Source organism: Eschrichtius robustus, chromosome 5, assembly GCF_028021215.1.
Source record: "Eschrichtius robustus isolate mEscRob2 chromosome 5, mEscRob2.pri, whole genome shotgun sequence".
NCBI lineage: Eukaryota > Metazoa > Chordata > Mammalia > Artiodactyla > Eschrichtiidae > Eschrichtius > Eschrichtius robustus.
Genome location: NC_090828.1, coordinates 122,304,199 through 122,318,325, shown reverse-complemented (window position 1 = coordinate 122,318,325; position 14,127 = coordinate 122,304,199). Strand labels below are relative to the sequence as shown.

At 36.4% G+C, this 14,127-nt stretch overlaps 1 protein-coding gene across 1 annotated transcript in view; it reads right to left on the bottom strand.

The window, feature by feature from the left end:
* Window positions 1-14,127, bottom strand: part of MCM6 (minichromosome maintenance complex component 6) — a 43,040-nt gene that overhangs the window by 11,909 nt on the left and 17,004 nt on the right. Inside the window, exons 8-13 of the mRNA XM_068545198.1 lie at window positions 11,425-11,566; window positions 8,965-9,106; window positions 8,151-8,258; window positions 7,126-7,281; window positions 4,622-4,750; window positions 2,691-2,852 (exon numbers count right to left, since the gene is read on the bottom strand). Coding sequence (XP_068401299.1) covers window positions 2,691-2,852; window positions 4,622-4,750; window positions 7,126-7,281; window positions 8,151-8,258; window positions 8,965-9,106; window positions 11,425-11,566 — 839 coding nt within the window. The remainder of the gene's footprint in view (window positions 1-2,690; window positions 2,853-4,621; window positions 4,751-7,125; window positions 7,282-8,150; window positions 8,259-8,964; window positions 9,107-11,424; window positions 11,567-14,127) is intronic.

Genomic DNA, 14,127 nt, shown 5'->3' with positions numbered 1-14,127 from the left:
AAATATAATTGTTTCTGTTTTAAACAGCTGAGATTTTTATAGTGGCATAATCTAGATTCTAACCACTATTATGTTTTCTTAGACAGGAAAAATCATCATAAAGAAGTCAATTCTCCATATTAACATATAAATTTAACATACTCTCAATATCAATAATTTTTTGGGGGGTGTACTATTTTTATTTTATTCATATTTAATTTCACCTCAAATACTGAGCTCAAGTATATGCTGGCTCTATGTTCAGATTTTTGAAATAAAGATAAATGGACAGATAGCTTTAAGGGTGAATGTATTTCACATTTCACAATATATTCAACAATCAGGGAAAATCTAGGGGGTGGTATAATTATATACCTTTATACATTTAGTAGCACAAGTATAGGGACAAGCCATGCAATTGGAGGAAAAACTCATTTCAGGGCTGAACAGAGAGGTCCTTGAATGTCAACAGAATCTGCCCTTGACTTCAGACAAACCAAGGAGTCTGTCAGTATACAAAAACCACTGAATTCAGGAGCAATAGGATAGGTATTAAGGAATTGGTTCTTGCCAATCAGGATTATGTGGGCCAGTCTGAAGTGAGCAGAGGTGGCTGGAGGCTGGAAATGTTGTAGCTCAAGTTCAGAATCTGTAGATTAGAACAGCAGTCTAGAGACAGAATGGTTAGTGCTTTGTTCAAAAATTCCTGGGTTTTCCAAACAAGTTCCTAGGATGCTTTCCTCAAACAGTGAATATCAATAATCAATAAAAACCAAAACAAAATAAAGCCAGCTGGCTATTAAGTTCACAACAGCCAAAAGAGAACAATGCAGTGGAACAAAAGAGAACATTTAAAATATTGTGGTACTAATGCAAGAGGAGGCTGAGACAGCACAGGAACAGAATTCAGAAAAAGATCCTAACAAGCACAAGAATTTAATATATAATAAAAGTGTACCAAACCAGTATGGAAAAGATGGATTGTTCAGTAAGTGGTGTTGGAACAACTAGGAAACTAGCTGAAAAAGAATCAACTGATTTACACCTCACATCTTACAGCAGGATAAATACCAAATGTTTGAATGATTTAAATACAAACAATGAAACCATATAAATGCCTGAGGAAATCCTGAGAAAATTCTTTTATAATCTTAGAGTGGGGGAGGCCTTTCTAATAAAACAATAAGTAAAAAATGAACAAAGAATATGATCATAAAAGGAAGTAGAAATGGCTCTTAAATATATGCAAAAACACTCGATTTTATTCAGGAACTGTATCTGTGTATATATATATGCATATATATGTATATTTATTTCATATCATGTGAATTTGCTACCTACTGAAAAACCAAAAAAAGGAAAGAAAAATCTGTTAGAAATTCTCCAAGACACGTCAGTTCTGTGAAACTCATTTTAAGAAACATTACAATGAAGAAAAAAAAAAAGGTACAAATGTTAGCATGGTTTTTAAGAATTCCCCTCCATCATGGCCTATTCTTTCTCTACAGATTCCACTACATTCCTCCCAATACCCTACACTCTTGCTAAACTTTCCACCTTCACTCTAAAAATGCCTACCAAAATTCTATACACCCTTCAGTGATTCAGTTTAAATGTTGGCATCTCCCCAAACCCTCCACCTTTGTTATGAAAGAATTCATTGATCTCTGTACTCTTTGCTGATGACACTCTATCATAATATCCTCTCTCATATTTCACATGCTTAATTAAACATATGTCTTGCTCCCACCAAACTATCAGCAATGGAAGACAGGGGCTCTTTTATTCATCTCCTAACTTACAAAGATGTCCATTAAATGTCAGGAGAATCAAAGAATAACAAGTAAGACAGTGTGAAAGTATTTTGTAAACAGTAAAGCACCACATCAGAGAATTTGAAAAATTAGACAAAAGGAAAAAAGCCAAAAAATGAAATCTATGGGATAGAAATGGTGAATGAAGTAAGAACAGTGGTTACTTCTGGGGAAGGAAGGGTGCAAGGGAACTTTCTAGGATGATGTAAACCTTCTATGTTATGAGCTGAGTGGCCACAAGGGTGTATGTAAAAAGTCAAAGCTGTACATTTTCCTCTATGTGAATTATACCTCAATCATACTATTAAGAAAAATAGCCAAACTCCTTCCTCAAACAAAATCTTACACCGTCTAAAATATAAAGCTAGATAAAAGCAGGGCTTATTCGCCTGAAGCAGAGATGAGGGCGTCCTTCCATTCTGCTAAACATTTACTCCCTAAATACCCACTGACATGTACCTGTAGAACCCAGGGCTCAAAGAACAATTTAATATCCACATGTTATACAAAGGAGGAGAATTCCCTTCCCTTCTGGAGGCTACATTATCATATCTGTATCCCCTGCCCACAGGCCTAGCACATTGTAGGGTTTAAACAAATTTTCCTTGAATGAATGGCATTAATCTTGAACTCACTTCTATATGTATGTACTCTATAATCTATGTCATGATTATCTCATTATCATTAATCTAACTAGTACATTCAATAAATGGTTGACAGCAACATTCTTCAAGGGAAAAACCCCAGGGTCAGGGGTCATGTATCCTATGAGCACTCAACAGTTATATAAAAATAAATCTGCAGCGAATGCTAGTATGTCCTATACCAAACATAAAAACAGCTTGTAAGCCAACAAATCAATTTCTCTTTCCCATTATGTTAGAGTGACTTTGATACCTCATCACAGCAGTGCATCCGAGCCATTGCTTCAGAGAGACGGATCATGCTCTCAAGCTGTCGCACTGTAATCCTCCATGAAGACTTGGTTACTCCAGAACCATCCCTCTGGCGGAGGCGTTTATACTGTTCCACAATGAAGTCCTCTGACTCTTTAGAAATCTGTTTCAGAATATCAGTGAAGTCAGAGCATTTCTCTACTTAATGGGAGTGGCTTTAAACATTAAGTTTAAGAGCCTCCCAGGTGAAGATACTCTGGGGGAACTGAGAAGGTCCAAACTTTGAAACCAATGACAAGGAATTAATACTGAAATGCCTTTCAAAAGAAACTAATACAAAGGAGGACTATGAATTCCATGTACTAATTTTATGAATAGGAAGACAGTAGAGTTAGTATTTAAGCAAATGACCATTTCTAAACAATGTATACTTTTATACCCAAGATGCCAAAGCTCATTAAACAAATTACTACTCAGGCTATTCTTGAGGCTCAGTTAATTAACTTATGCAGTCTTTGGGAAAAAGAGAAGTCAATATATATAATACTGCCCCCTATCAGTGGCTTCACGTTCTGTGGTTTCAGTTACCTGCGGTCACCTGAAGTCTGAAAATATTAAATAGGAAATCTCAGAGATAAACAATTTCATAAATTTTAAATTGTGCACCATTCTGAGAAGTGTGATGAAATTTTATGCTGTCCAATGTCCCACCTGGGATGAGAATCATCCCTTTATCCAGTGTATCCACACTGTATATGTTACCTGCTTATTAGTCACTTAGTAGCCATTTTGGTTATCAGATCAATTGTTAGGGTAACACAGTGCTTGTGTTCAAGTAACCCTTATTTTACTTAATAATGGCCTCAAAGTGCAATAGTAGTAATGCTGGCAATTCAGATATTCTCTTATTATGCCTAACTTATAAACTGAACTTTATCACAGGTATGTACGTATAGGAAAAAACATCGTACATATAGGGCTTGGTACTATCTGTGGTTTCTGGCATCCACTGGGGGTCTTGGAACATATCCCCTACTGTATATATACCTTATTATTAGTTAAATAATAACAACCTTATTATTAGTTAAATAATAACAACAAAATGAGGCATACTAAAGAATACTGTTTTTCAGAGCAAGGAACTAAGCATATTAAGGAAGCATGCCAAGGTCAAGAGGGACCAGCGCAGTCATGGAGAACAAATGCCTCTGCAAACAAAAGCGCTTTACCCTTCCCTTGGGACAGTGAGTCAATCCCAATATTATGGATAATCAAGTGAAGGTGATAGATAATTAAAATCTAAGCATAACTCCCAAAAGTCAAGCCAGAAAGAGTGTAAAAACCTCAACCAGAATCAAACAAATTTTTTTTTTGTACTCTACTTTAGGAAAATGTCAAAAAAATATGCATTTTGGAGGTTTATCTTAAAAATAAACGTCCAAGTGAGCACCCTGGATCTTGTACTGTTAAAGAGTTACTCATGTTCATTACAATAACCTAGAGGAATCCAAGCTTTCCTCAGAGACAGATTCGAGAGCATTCAGTAGACTACTGATTTAAGCACATGCAGTTTTAAGATTCTTAGGAATAATGGTTGAAATAAAAGGGTATCCTACTTTACTTGGTTATTCAAAACGGTTCACCCATAAAAATCTTTTTATTGGTACCTAAAAAGTAAAAGAAATGGAATTTTTCAGACTTTTAAAAAATTCCCTTTTCTCAAGTCTCTCTGAGGAAACAAACTGTTCTCAAAAAAACCAAAAAGAAACCAAAAAACCCAAACCGAAATCAAACCAACCAACCAACCAACCAAACGACCTTAAAGAAACACCCAAACAAGTCAGGTTCAGTTAATTTCCATACAACGCTTTTGTTTAAATGCCACTTTCATATACTCATTATGCCCAATTACAGTACAAAAGGGCAGGTTACCTTGGGTTTAAACTGTCTTGCAAAAAGAAGATACCTCCTGATATCATCAACGGAATACACACGATCAATTGAATCTTCAATTCTTGAATGCAAGTCTACTATTCGCCTGGCAATAGCATAATCTGTAACCTAATTCAAAATAAGAAAATCATTTTAATCAGTTATAGTAATATCCACTCCAGACTATCCCAGGCATTAAGAAATTTTTTATAGCTAACAACAAGCTCTAATATGCCACTGTAAGATGTATTAATGGGTTCAAGTTTCTGACGAAAATTTAGTACCACATCCAAAATCAAAAGTTTAAATATATACCTTTGCCCTATTCTAAGACTATTCCTGAAGGAATTTACTGACTTTAATATGGCAGAAATAAGATTTCTAGGGCCCTAAGTGTGTCTAGAAGCATTAATTCATGCAACCCTCACAAAAAAATTTATTAGGTAGATAATATTACCCCCATTTTACAGATGAATAAATTGAGGCCTGGAAAGATTAAGTAACTTGTCCACACAGTTAGTAACAGAGCAAGGATTTGAAGAGTCTAGTTTCAGAGTCCATCCTCCTAGCCACTACATTACATTGCCGCTTATGAACATACGAATGATGATCATCATAGAACCGTTAACATTGAAAAAAATAAAATCATACTAAAAATATGCAATTTACTCTCAAATAGTACAGAAAAATAAAGTAGAGATACAGAGCAAATGGTAAAGCAAACGGGGCAAGAAGTTAATATGTGAACTGAATAAAGGGTATATGAGTATTATATGCACTATTGTGTTTCCTGCAACTTTTCTGTAAGTTTGAAATTATTTCTAATTAAAAAGCTAAAAAACTAATTTAGTAAATTATGTATAGACAGAAATGTATGAAAATCAGACAATGCCCAACAATGGGGGGGAGGGGACTGGGTTAAACATTTATATAGATTTGTGAAGGAAAAGAACAAAACCCAAACATAAAAAACGAAAACCCTTTAAACATTCACATTAATGGAAGGCAAATTTTATCTAGATAAATTTAAAATTTTGCTGTAAGCAAGAGGTATGCATTGTACCTAATGTAACGTAGGACCTCCAAGCTCAGCAGTTAAAAGTACAGTACAACATGACCTTCTACAGAAGGTCACTTTGTACTTCTGTGCACATCTGAGATGTGCAATGTTGTTAAATATTTAAGTCTAAGTATAAATAACTCTAATACTAACATGTTAGAATGTAAGTAAATCTGCAGTTTAAAAAAATTTTTTTTCTTTTATTTACTTTTTTATTTATGGCTGCATTGGGTCTTTTTTGCTGCGTGCAGTCTTTCTCTAGTTGCAGCGAGAGGGGGCTACTCTTCATTGCGGTGCACGGGCTTCTCATTGTGGTGGCTTCTCTTGTTGTGGAGCATGGGCTCTAGGTGTGCGGGCCTCAGTAGTTGTGGCACACGGGCTCACTAGTTGTGGCTCGTGGGCTCTAGAGCACAGGCTCAGTAGTTACGGCGCACGGGCTTAGTTGCTCCGCGGGATGTGGGATCTTCCTGGACCAGGGCTCGAACTTGTGTTCCCTGAGTTAGCAGGCAGATTCTTAACAACTGCGCCACCAAGGAAGTCCCTAAATCTGCAATTTTATATTCAATCTTAACACTCTTACATAATTAGGAAAAAAAAATGTGACACATGCAATAATTTGATAGGAAGACAGAGGAAGACAAATGACTCAATTTGAAAAAAAAAAAAAAGAAATTTGTTTGGTACCCCAGTTCTTTTCAACCTTAATGAAAGAACAAAAACAAAAACAAAAATCTAATAAAAATCTTAAAGAGTATGGTTGGGAATTAACTGAAATACTTTTTATTTGAGAATTAAGAAACAGTAACAAGGGGACTTCCCTGGTGGTCCAGTGGTTAAGAATCTGCCGGCCAATGCAGGAGACACAGGTTCGATCCCTGGTCAGGGAACTAAGATCCCACATGCCATGGAGCAACTAAGCCCGCGCGCCACAACTATTGAGCTTGCACGCCACAACTACTGAACTTGTGCGCCTCAATTAGAGATCCTGAGTGCCACAAACTACAGAGCCCACGTGCCCTGGAGCCTGTGCACCAAAACTAGGGAAGAGAAAACCTGCATGCCACAACTAGAGAGAAGCCTGCGCAACACAACAAAAGATCCCGCATGCTGCAACTAAGACCCAGTGCAGCCATAAATAAATAAGTAAATAAGTAAGTAATAAATCTTTAAAAAAAACACACAAAAAAACCAAAACAAAAACAAAAACAGCAACAAAACCAAAAAACTTGATATTCCTCAAAACAATTAAGCAGAACCAGCAATTCAAGTGATTTTCAGTTGCTTAATAAACCTCTGTCCAATCCTGTGCCACTCTGACAGAAATGAAAGGTCAGTGCCAACACATGCACCAGTTCTTCAGGAGTACATCCTCCAGGCTTGTCTCACTCAATTACTCAAACTGGAAATAATAAAGGAAGCTCAGAGCGATAGCTCATGTAGTTACCTCATTACATTCATCCACAAGTATAAAGAAGAGATCAAATCGGGACATGATAGGAGCTGACAAGTTTATATTCTGTTTCAATGATTTTGATCTGTCATAGTGTCCACCGATTGGGTTTGCTGCTGCCAAAATGGATGTCCTGGCATTTAGAGTAGCCTGACCACAAAAGGAAAAATTGTGACAGGTTTAAAAAGACAACTGTAATGGCATATGACAAAATGCTCAACCTCATTCATAATTAACTAAATGCGAACCAAAAGAGTAAGGTATCATCTTTCACCCAGTGAATCATCAAAATTAAAGTCTGATAATATATAGCAACAGGTACTCCCATATGATGTTGATGGTATGATGTGCACACCCTTTAAGCCAGCAATTTCTTACTAAGAATTTACCTTGCAGCTAGGTACAGGAAGATTTGTACAAGGATGTTTACAATATTGTTTTTAATACTAAAGGCTGGAAATGACCTGAATGTCACTCTTCCTTATAAGAGTCTAATGAGCCAAACGGGGGTATGTACAATTGAAAATCATGGAGTAATAAAAAGACAAGTGGATCTAATATATACTGGTATAGAAAGATTACCAAAATAAAATTATGAAGCTAAATGAACAAGGAACAAAACTGTATGTGTATTATGCTTATTTATGATAAAATATTCCTAAAAGGGACATAAACTCAGCAGATACTTCTGAGTATCTATTGGTGCTAGGAGTTGGAGGGGAAGATTTCTCTTTTTAACTTATGTTTTAATGTATTGCTTACATTTTTCTTAACTATTTGAATGTATTACTTTTATTTTTAAAGTTTGATTTCTCTCTAATGCTAGTTACAACATTGTACTTATTGTTTTCATTTAAATAATCCATCAACTTGATTAATAATCCTCAAGGCTGTGTTTTCCGTTTCAGTAAACTGCATTTCATGTTGAAGTAATGCATTTTATCCAAGTGATCATCTAGAGCTACATTAATCTACAAGGCTAAGGCATGATGCAATGGAACAGAAGTGGACACACATACCTTCACTCCTGCTTTAGTGATGGAGATGGTCTGCTGTTCCATAGCTTCGTGAATAGCAACTTGATCCCGCACCTCCATCTTATCAAATTCATCAATACAACATACACCCTGTAACCAAACAAACCTAGCATAAGAAACTGCCTTTCAGATGTCAAACGGCAAGGAAACTCAAAGTTTGCTACCACAGAGACCTTTCAGTTCTTTTAAACAACTAAGATAGGTAAGTAAGCAATCCTAACTCCCTCTACTAAAGATAGTACAATAATTCCCAGAGCTCGAGGGAACCATACTCTTTTGACTCATTTTAAACCAAGAGTGAAACTAAAAACATGCAGTTACTTACTGCACTTTTATTCAACATAAAAACCTAGTGTAAATCTCAGGGTCAAAATATTCTGGGTTACCTCAGTGTTGACTTTAGACTGGGAAAGTGAAGGATGGAGTTGGAACATAATGTTTATAAGTATATATAGCTACAATTTACACGCATTCACAGAGCTAATTGATCTGTGACAAATACATGCGAAATGCAATAGATATACTCATAGATGTGTCACAGTCTAGAAAGGAAAACTGCTCAGAAGTACTAGTCACAGCAAACACAAGCTCAGGGCACGTAATACGTTCTAGAGAAGTTCAGAAAGTGCTGATTAATGATGACAATCCCAATTTCTAAATTAATAAAACCATGAATTATTTACTAAAGGTACTTATTAAAAAGAGGACATCTCCTTAATGGGAACTTATAGGCCTTTACTGATAGGGTAGGGGATATTCTGATTTCTTTATACCCAAGAGGGTAAAATGTTCTTACATTATCAGCCAGCATCAAAGCTCCAGCCTCAATGACAAACTCATGAGATTCTTCATCTCTCACAACAGCTGCTGTTAAGCCAGCAGCACTGGATGCTTTGCCACTGGTGTAGACAGCTCTGGGACTGAATTCCTCCACGTGCCTGTTCAAGGTTATCATATTCATTAACATATGACTACAAAGCATCCTTTTCAGGATTATCAGCTGGTTATGGCTTATGTCAGGTAAGAATTTAAATTTCTAAAAGAACATTTGAAAGAGGCATTAAGAAAAAAAAGCAATTCATAAAGACACATGCCATAGACCAAACAGAAAGCCTTTTCTCCTTTGGTCTTTTAAATAGGTCAAATCCATTCCTGTTAAAGGAAGATGAAGTCCATACATGGCAAAAACAATCGATAATAAAGAGTTCAGCAAAAATGATCTATTAGAAGGCCTTGCACTTAAAATGAAAACAAACAAAAACAAAACAAAGCAAACAAACAACAACAACTACAACAAAAAAATGAAAACAAAACAAAACTAGATGGGAGATTTATTCCAAAAAGGCAAGGCTGGTTTAACATCTAAGAATCAATAACGTGCCATATTAAAAAATGATAAGAACCACCTAACAGATGCAGAAAAAGCATGTCAAAAAATCTAACACCCATCATGATAAAAACTCAACTAACTAGAAGAGACTTCCCCTCAATCTGGTAAAGGGCATCTATGAAAACCCACAGCTAACATCATACTTAAGGTAAAAGGCTGAATGATTTCCCCCTAAGAGCAGGAACAAGACTTAGGGGTCTGCTCTTGCCACTTCTATTCAACATTATACTGAAAGGTTCAGCCAGGGCAACTAGGCAAGAAAAAGTCACCCAGATTTGAAAGAAACAACAACTATCACCATTTGCAGTTAACATGATCTTGTCAACAGAAAATCCTATGGAATCCACTAAAACAGTTAGAACTAATAAGTCAGTTCTTGCAATGCTGCAAGATAAAAGATCAATAATTGTATTTCTACACACTTGTAATAAACAACCCAAAAATGAAACTACAAAAACTGTTCCATTTACAATAGCATCAAAAAGAATAAAATGCTTAGGAATAAATTTAATAAAAGAAGAGCAAGCTTATACCCTGAAAACTACAAAACATTATTGAAAGAAATTAAAGAAGACCTAAATAAATGGAAAGATATCCCATGTTCATGGATCAAAAGACTTAATATTGTTAAAAAGCAAACATAATCGTGTATAATACCGCTCAGAGGCAACAATGCAGTACATCTTTCTGTGGTGGTGGTGGGAGAGGTGGGAGGCAGGGGCAGAGGAAATGAGGAGAAAAAAAAGAGAATTCTCTTAACACAGGACTGTTACCTTCAAATCTAGAACTCAGTCCCTGATATACTTGAAGGAAATAGTATTTAGTTACAAAACTTCAACTAAAAATGTTTCAGGTTCTAGAACATTGCCATGTTAAAAATTTCCCAAACAAATAAAGGAAAGGCAGCTTGATATAATATGAAGAACACATGCTTTGCAGTCAAAATGCTGAGTTCTAATATTCATGGCTTAAGAGTCACTTGTCAGCTCTATGAAGTTAGGGAAATTACTGAGGCTCAGAGAAGTTTTGATTGCCTCCCTAAAAAAAGAGAATAATATTACATGCCTGTCTGGATGCTGGTAGGATAAGACATAACACACACACACACAGCACCAAGAACACAGCAAGTGCTCAAAAACTGGTTGCTATTATCTTGACCTCTAAGTTTCTTAAAAGTCTGAAAGTAAGCAAGTATTTTATTATAGCTTTTAAAAATAAGCAAAAATTGCTAAAGTAGTACTCATACTGATAAGTTTAGCATAAAATGTCTCATCTTTATCACACTGTTTTTGGAAAGACTGTCTTATTTAAGAACCTTAAGGATGTTTGTATTCTTAATCTCAGCAATCCTATGCCTAGGAATTTACCCAAAGGAAAATAATAAAATAAAAACTTATACACATTATGATGTTCACTGTATTTGACCATTAAAATAAATTACTGTTAAATTGTCTAATATCAGGCTAGGGGAATGATTTTGTAAGTTATACCAACAAAAAACAACAATCGTGAAAATAAAGAAACATGGAAAAATATTTAGGGTAAATTAAAATTTAAAATATGCATGCTGTGACTTATAACCATGAAAATATATATTCATATATTCAAAGACTTTTACACAAAGATTAAAAGAATTCTATGTGGGATTGGAATTACAATTTTTCCCTAATCCAAAAAATTGTAAAATGTTGTTACATTCTACTTAGCAAATTAAGGTGTACTTAACCTAAGAGAGTTATATATTCAACAGTCATAATTTATACTCCTGCTCTGGTAAGGGCACACTGACTGCATTCTTGGTAGCACAGAAAGCCTGGAACTACGCATATTGTTTTCTCTGCTGTACTATCTCAGGCGAACACTTACTTGAGAAACTGGCTCTTAGCTGTACTTGGGTCACCAACAATGCAAACATTTATGTCCCCTCGAAGAGAGGTTCCTTCCCCTGTTGTCTTTGGAACACCACCAAAGAGCATCAGCAAGATACCCCGTTTTACTTCGTCATTGCCTGAAATGAAAACCCAAGGTATTTTTCAACATGAGGTTAAACAATTTCACAGGAAACTACAAAGGCATATTTACCAACCAAAAGAGCAGAGACAGCTGAAGCAAAGCTAAGACTAGAGTAAAAATATCTGGTTCTTGTCCTGTGAACGTAAAGTCACCCAGTCACTGTCCTAATGTCTTCACCTTATCATAGATGCCAATGCTCACCATTCTAAGAGCCTCTCCTTGTCCGTAAGTCCTACTTCCTAAACAAAGCCTTTCCCTATGTCACAGTCCTCAAATATCTCTCCCCATAAATAAACTATGTCCACTACAGCCTACCACATTTACTAGTTCTTTCTAAAGGCAAGTCTTACAGCTCTACCAAGAGTTTGAGGAAATGGTCCATGACTTACTTCTTTTGTATCAGGTACAGTGACCTGTGCTGAATATAAATACAAGCTAATTGAACTGATATGGATTAGATAAGATGCTGAATGTGATTTACAGCTGCTTCTAAGAACTGTTTATAAATGCAATATAAGAAGGAAATGCACAATTTAAAAAAAAGACAACACCAGATTTTTAGAAATGTGATACGGGAAGAAACATTTTTCCGTTTTAATTATTATGACTTTCTGTGAATTCCATCAACAAAGTGCTAGGTACATTTATACAAAACACTCCTTAAAAGCAAAAAATTAAAAATCCATTCCATAAACAAAATTTCTCTGACTCATAACCTATATGAAACAAATGTGTTGGAGGTGTGGTAGTTTTAAAATGGTCCACAAATTATTTGATAATCCTCTTTTCTAGATGGGGCTTAATTCTCCTCTCCTTAAGTGTGGCTGGGCTTAGCAACTTGCTTCCCACAAATAGCCTATGGTAGAAGTGAAGGTGTGTAACTTCTGACACTAGGTCCTGAGAAGCACTTTGCTTCCTCCTTGCTCTGCTCTCTTGGATTGCAGGCTCTGGGGGAAGCCAGCTGCTGTGTTGTGAGGACACTGAACCAGCCCAATGGAAGAGACTCATGTGGCAAGGAACTGAGGCTTCCAGCTGACAACTAGCACTAACATAAGCAGTGAGTGAGTTCCCTTGTCAGTGGATTCTCCAGCCCAAGTCAAGCCTTCAGATGACTGCAGCCCCAGATGACGTCTTGGCTACAAACTCATTAGAGACTGAGCCAGAACCACCTAGCTAAGTCTCTCTCAAATTTCTGACCTATATTCTGTATGAGATAATGTTTGTTGCTTCAAGCCATGACGTTTTGGGATAATTTGTTATGTAGCAACAGATTAATTTACGGGGGAATGGAGCAACATAAAATTTGACACCTACTCATTATAAGGGAGGACACTCTAAAATCCACAAAGGATTATTAACATAAAGAATTTCAGTTCAATTTCATTGACCAAATATTTAAGTAGAAAAAAAGGTTAACTTTCAATGATTAAAAGTATATACCTAGGGACTTCCCTGGTAGTCCAGTGCTTAAGAGTCTGCCATCCAATGCAGGGCACGCGGGTTCAATCCCTGGTCAGGGAACTAAGATCCCACGTGCCGCGGTGCAACTAAGCCCGTGTACCACACCTAGAGAGCCTGCATACCACAACTACTGAGCCTGCATGCTCTAGAGCCCGTGTGCCACAACTAGAGAGAAGCCCGTGCACTGCAATGAAGAGCCCGCACACCACAATGAAAGATCCCACGTGCCGCAACAAAGACCCGATACAGGCAAATAAATAAATAAATAAATACTTGTAAAAATCCCAATAGCTTAAAAATATATGTATATACCTAAGAGAAATACCCATAATCTTATGAATTCTTGCCATAACTCCAACTGAAAATGGAAGATAAGGATGGAAAAAACAAGGGTAAAGCATGAGATCTGAAAATTTAGTCAAATCCTCAACACACAAGGGAATTTAATGACAGTGAGCAGCTAGTAACCAAGAGCTAAGAAAATATGAAAGAAACCACAAGGTATAGGCATAGTACATATAACCAAAAAACATCAAGAAATCTCTCTCCACCATGAAAACTAAAAAGAAAAACAAGATCAGGATATTAATCTGGCATATATACTTAAGTGCAGTTCTATCCTAAAGCCAGAAAAAAAGAAGACTAAATGACCTTTTTTTTTTCTTTTTAAAAAACATTGTGGTAGAGTGACGGGGGCTCGGTGATGGCCGCCCTGCAGGCGCACAAACGGCTGTTGGGAGGCTGCTGTGTGGCGGCCGCCCAGACCTTCTCTGTCTGAGCCGCGGTTCCTGAGTCCGGGGTCCCGTTTCCTGGAACCTTCATATTTAAAGTACTATATGAAAACGAAAAGAAAGGTGATGAATGCCGCCGGCAAGCTGAGATTGAGTCCTAATGAGGAAGCCTTCATTTTAAAGGAAGATTATGAAAGAAGACGAAAACTAAGATTGCTACAGGTTCGAGAACAAGAAAGAGATATTGCTTTACAAATAAGAGAAGATATAAAACAGGAGAAATCAGCAACTCACTCGTTTGGCAGAAGAACTAAGGACAGAATGGGAGGAATCACCAACTCAGAAAATAAAGAACTTGGAAAAA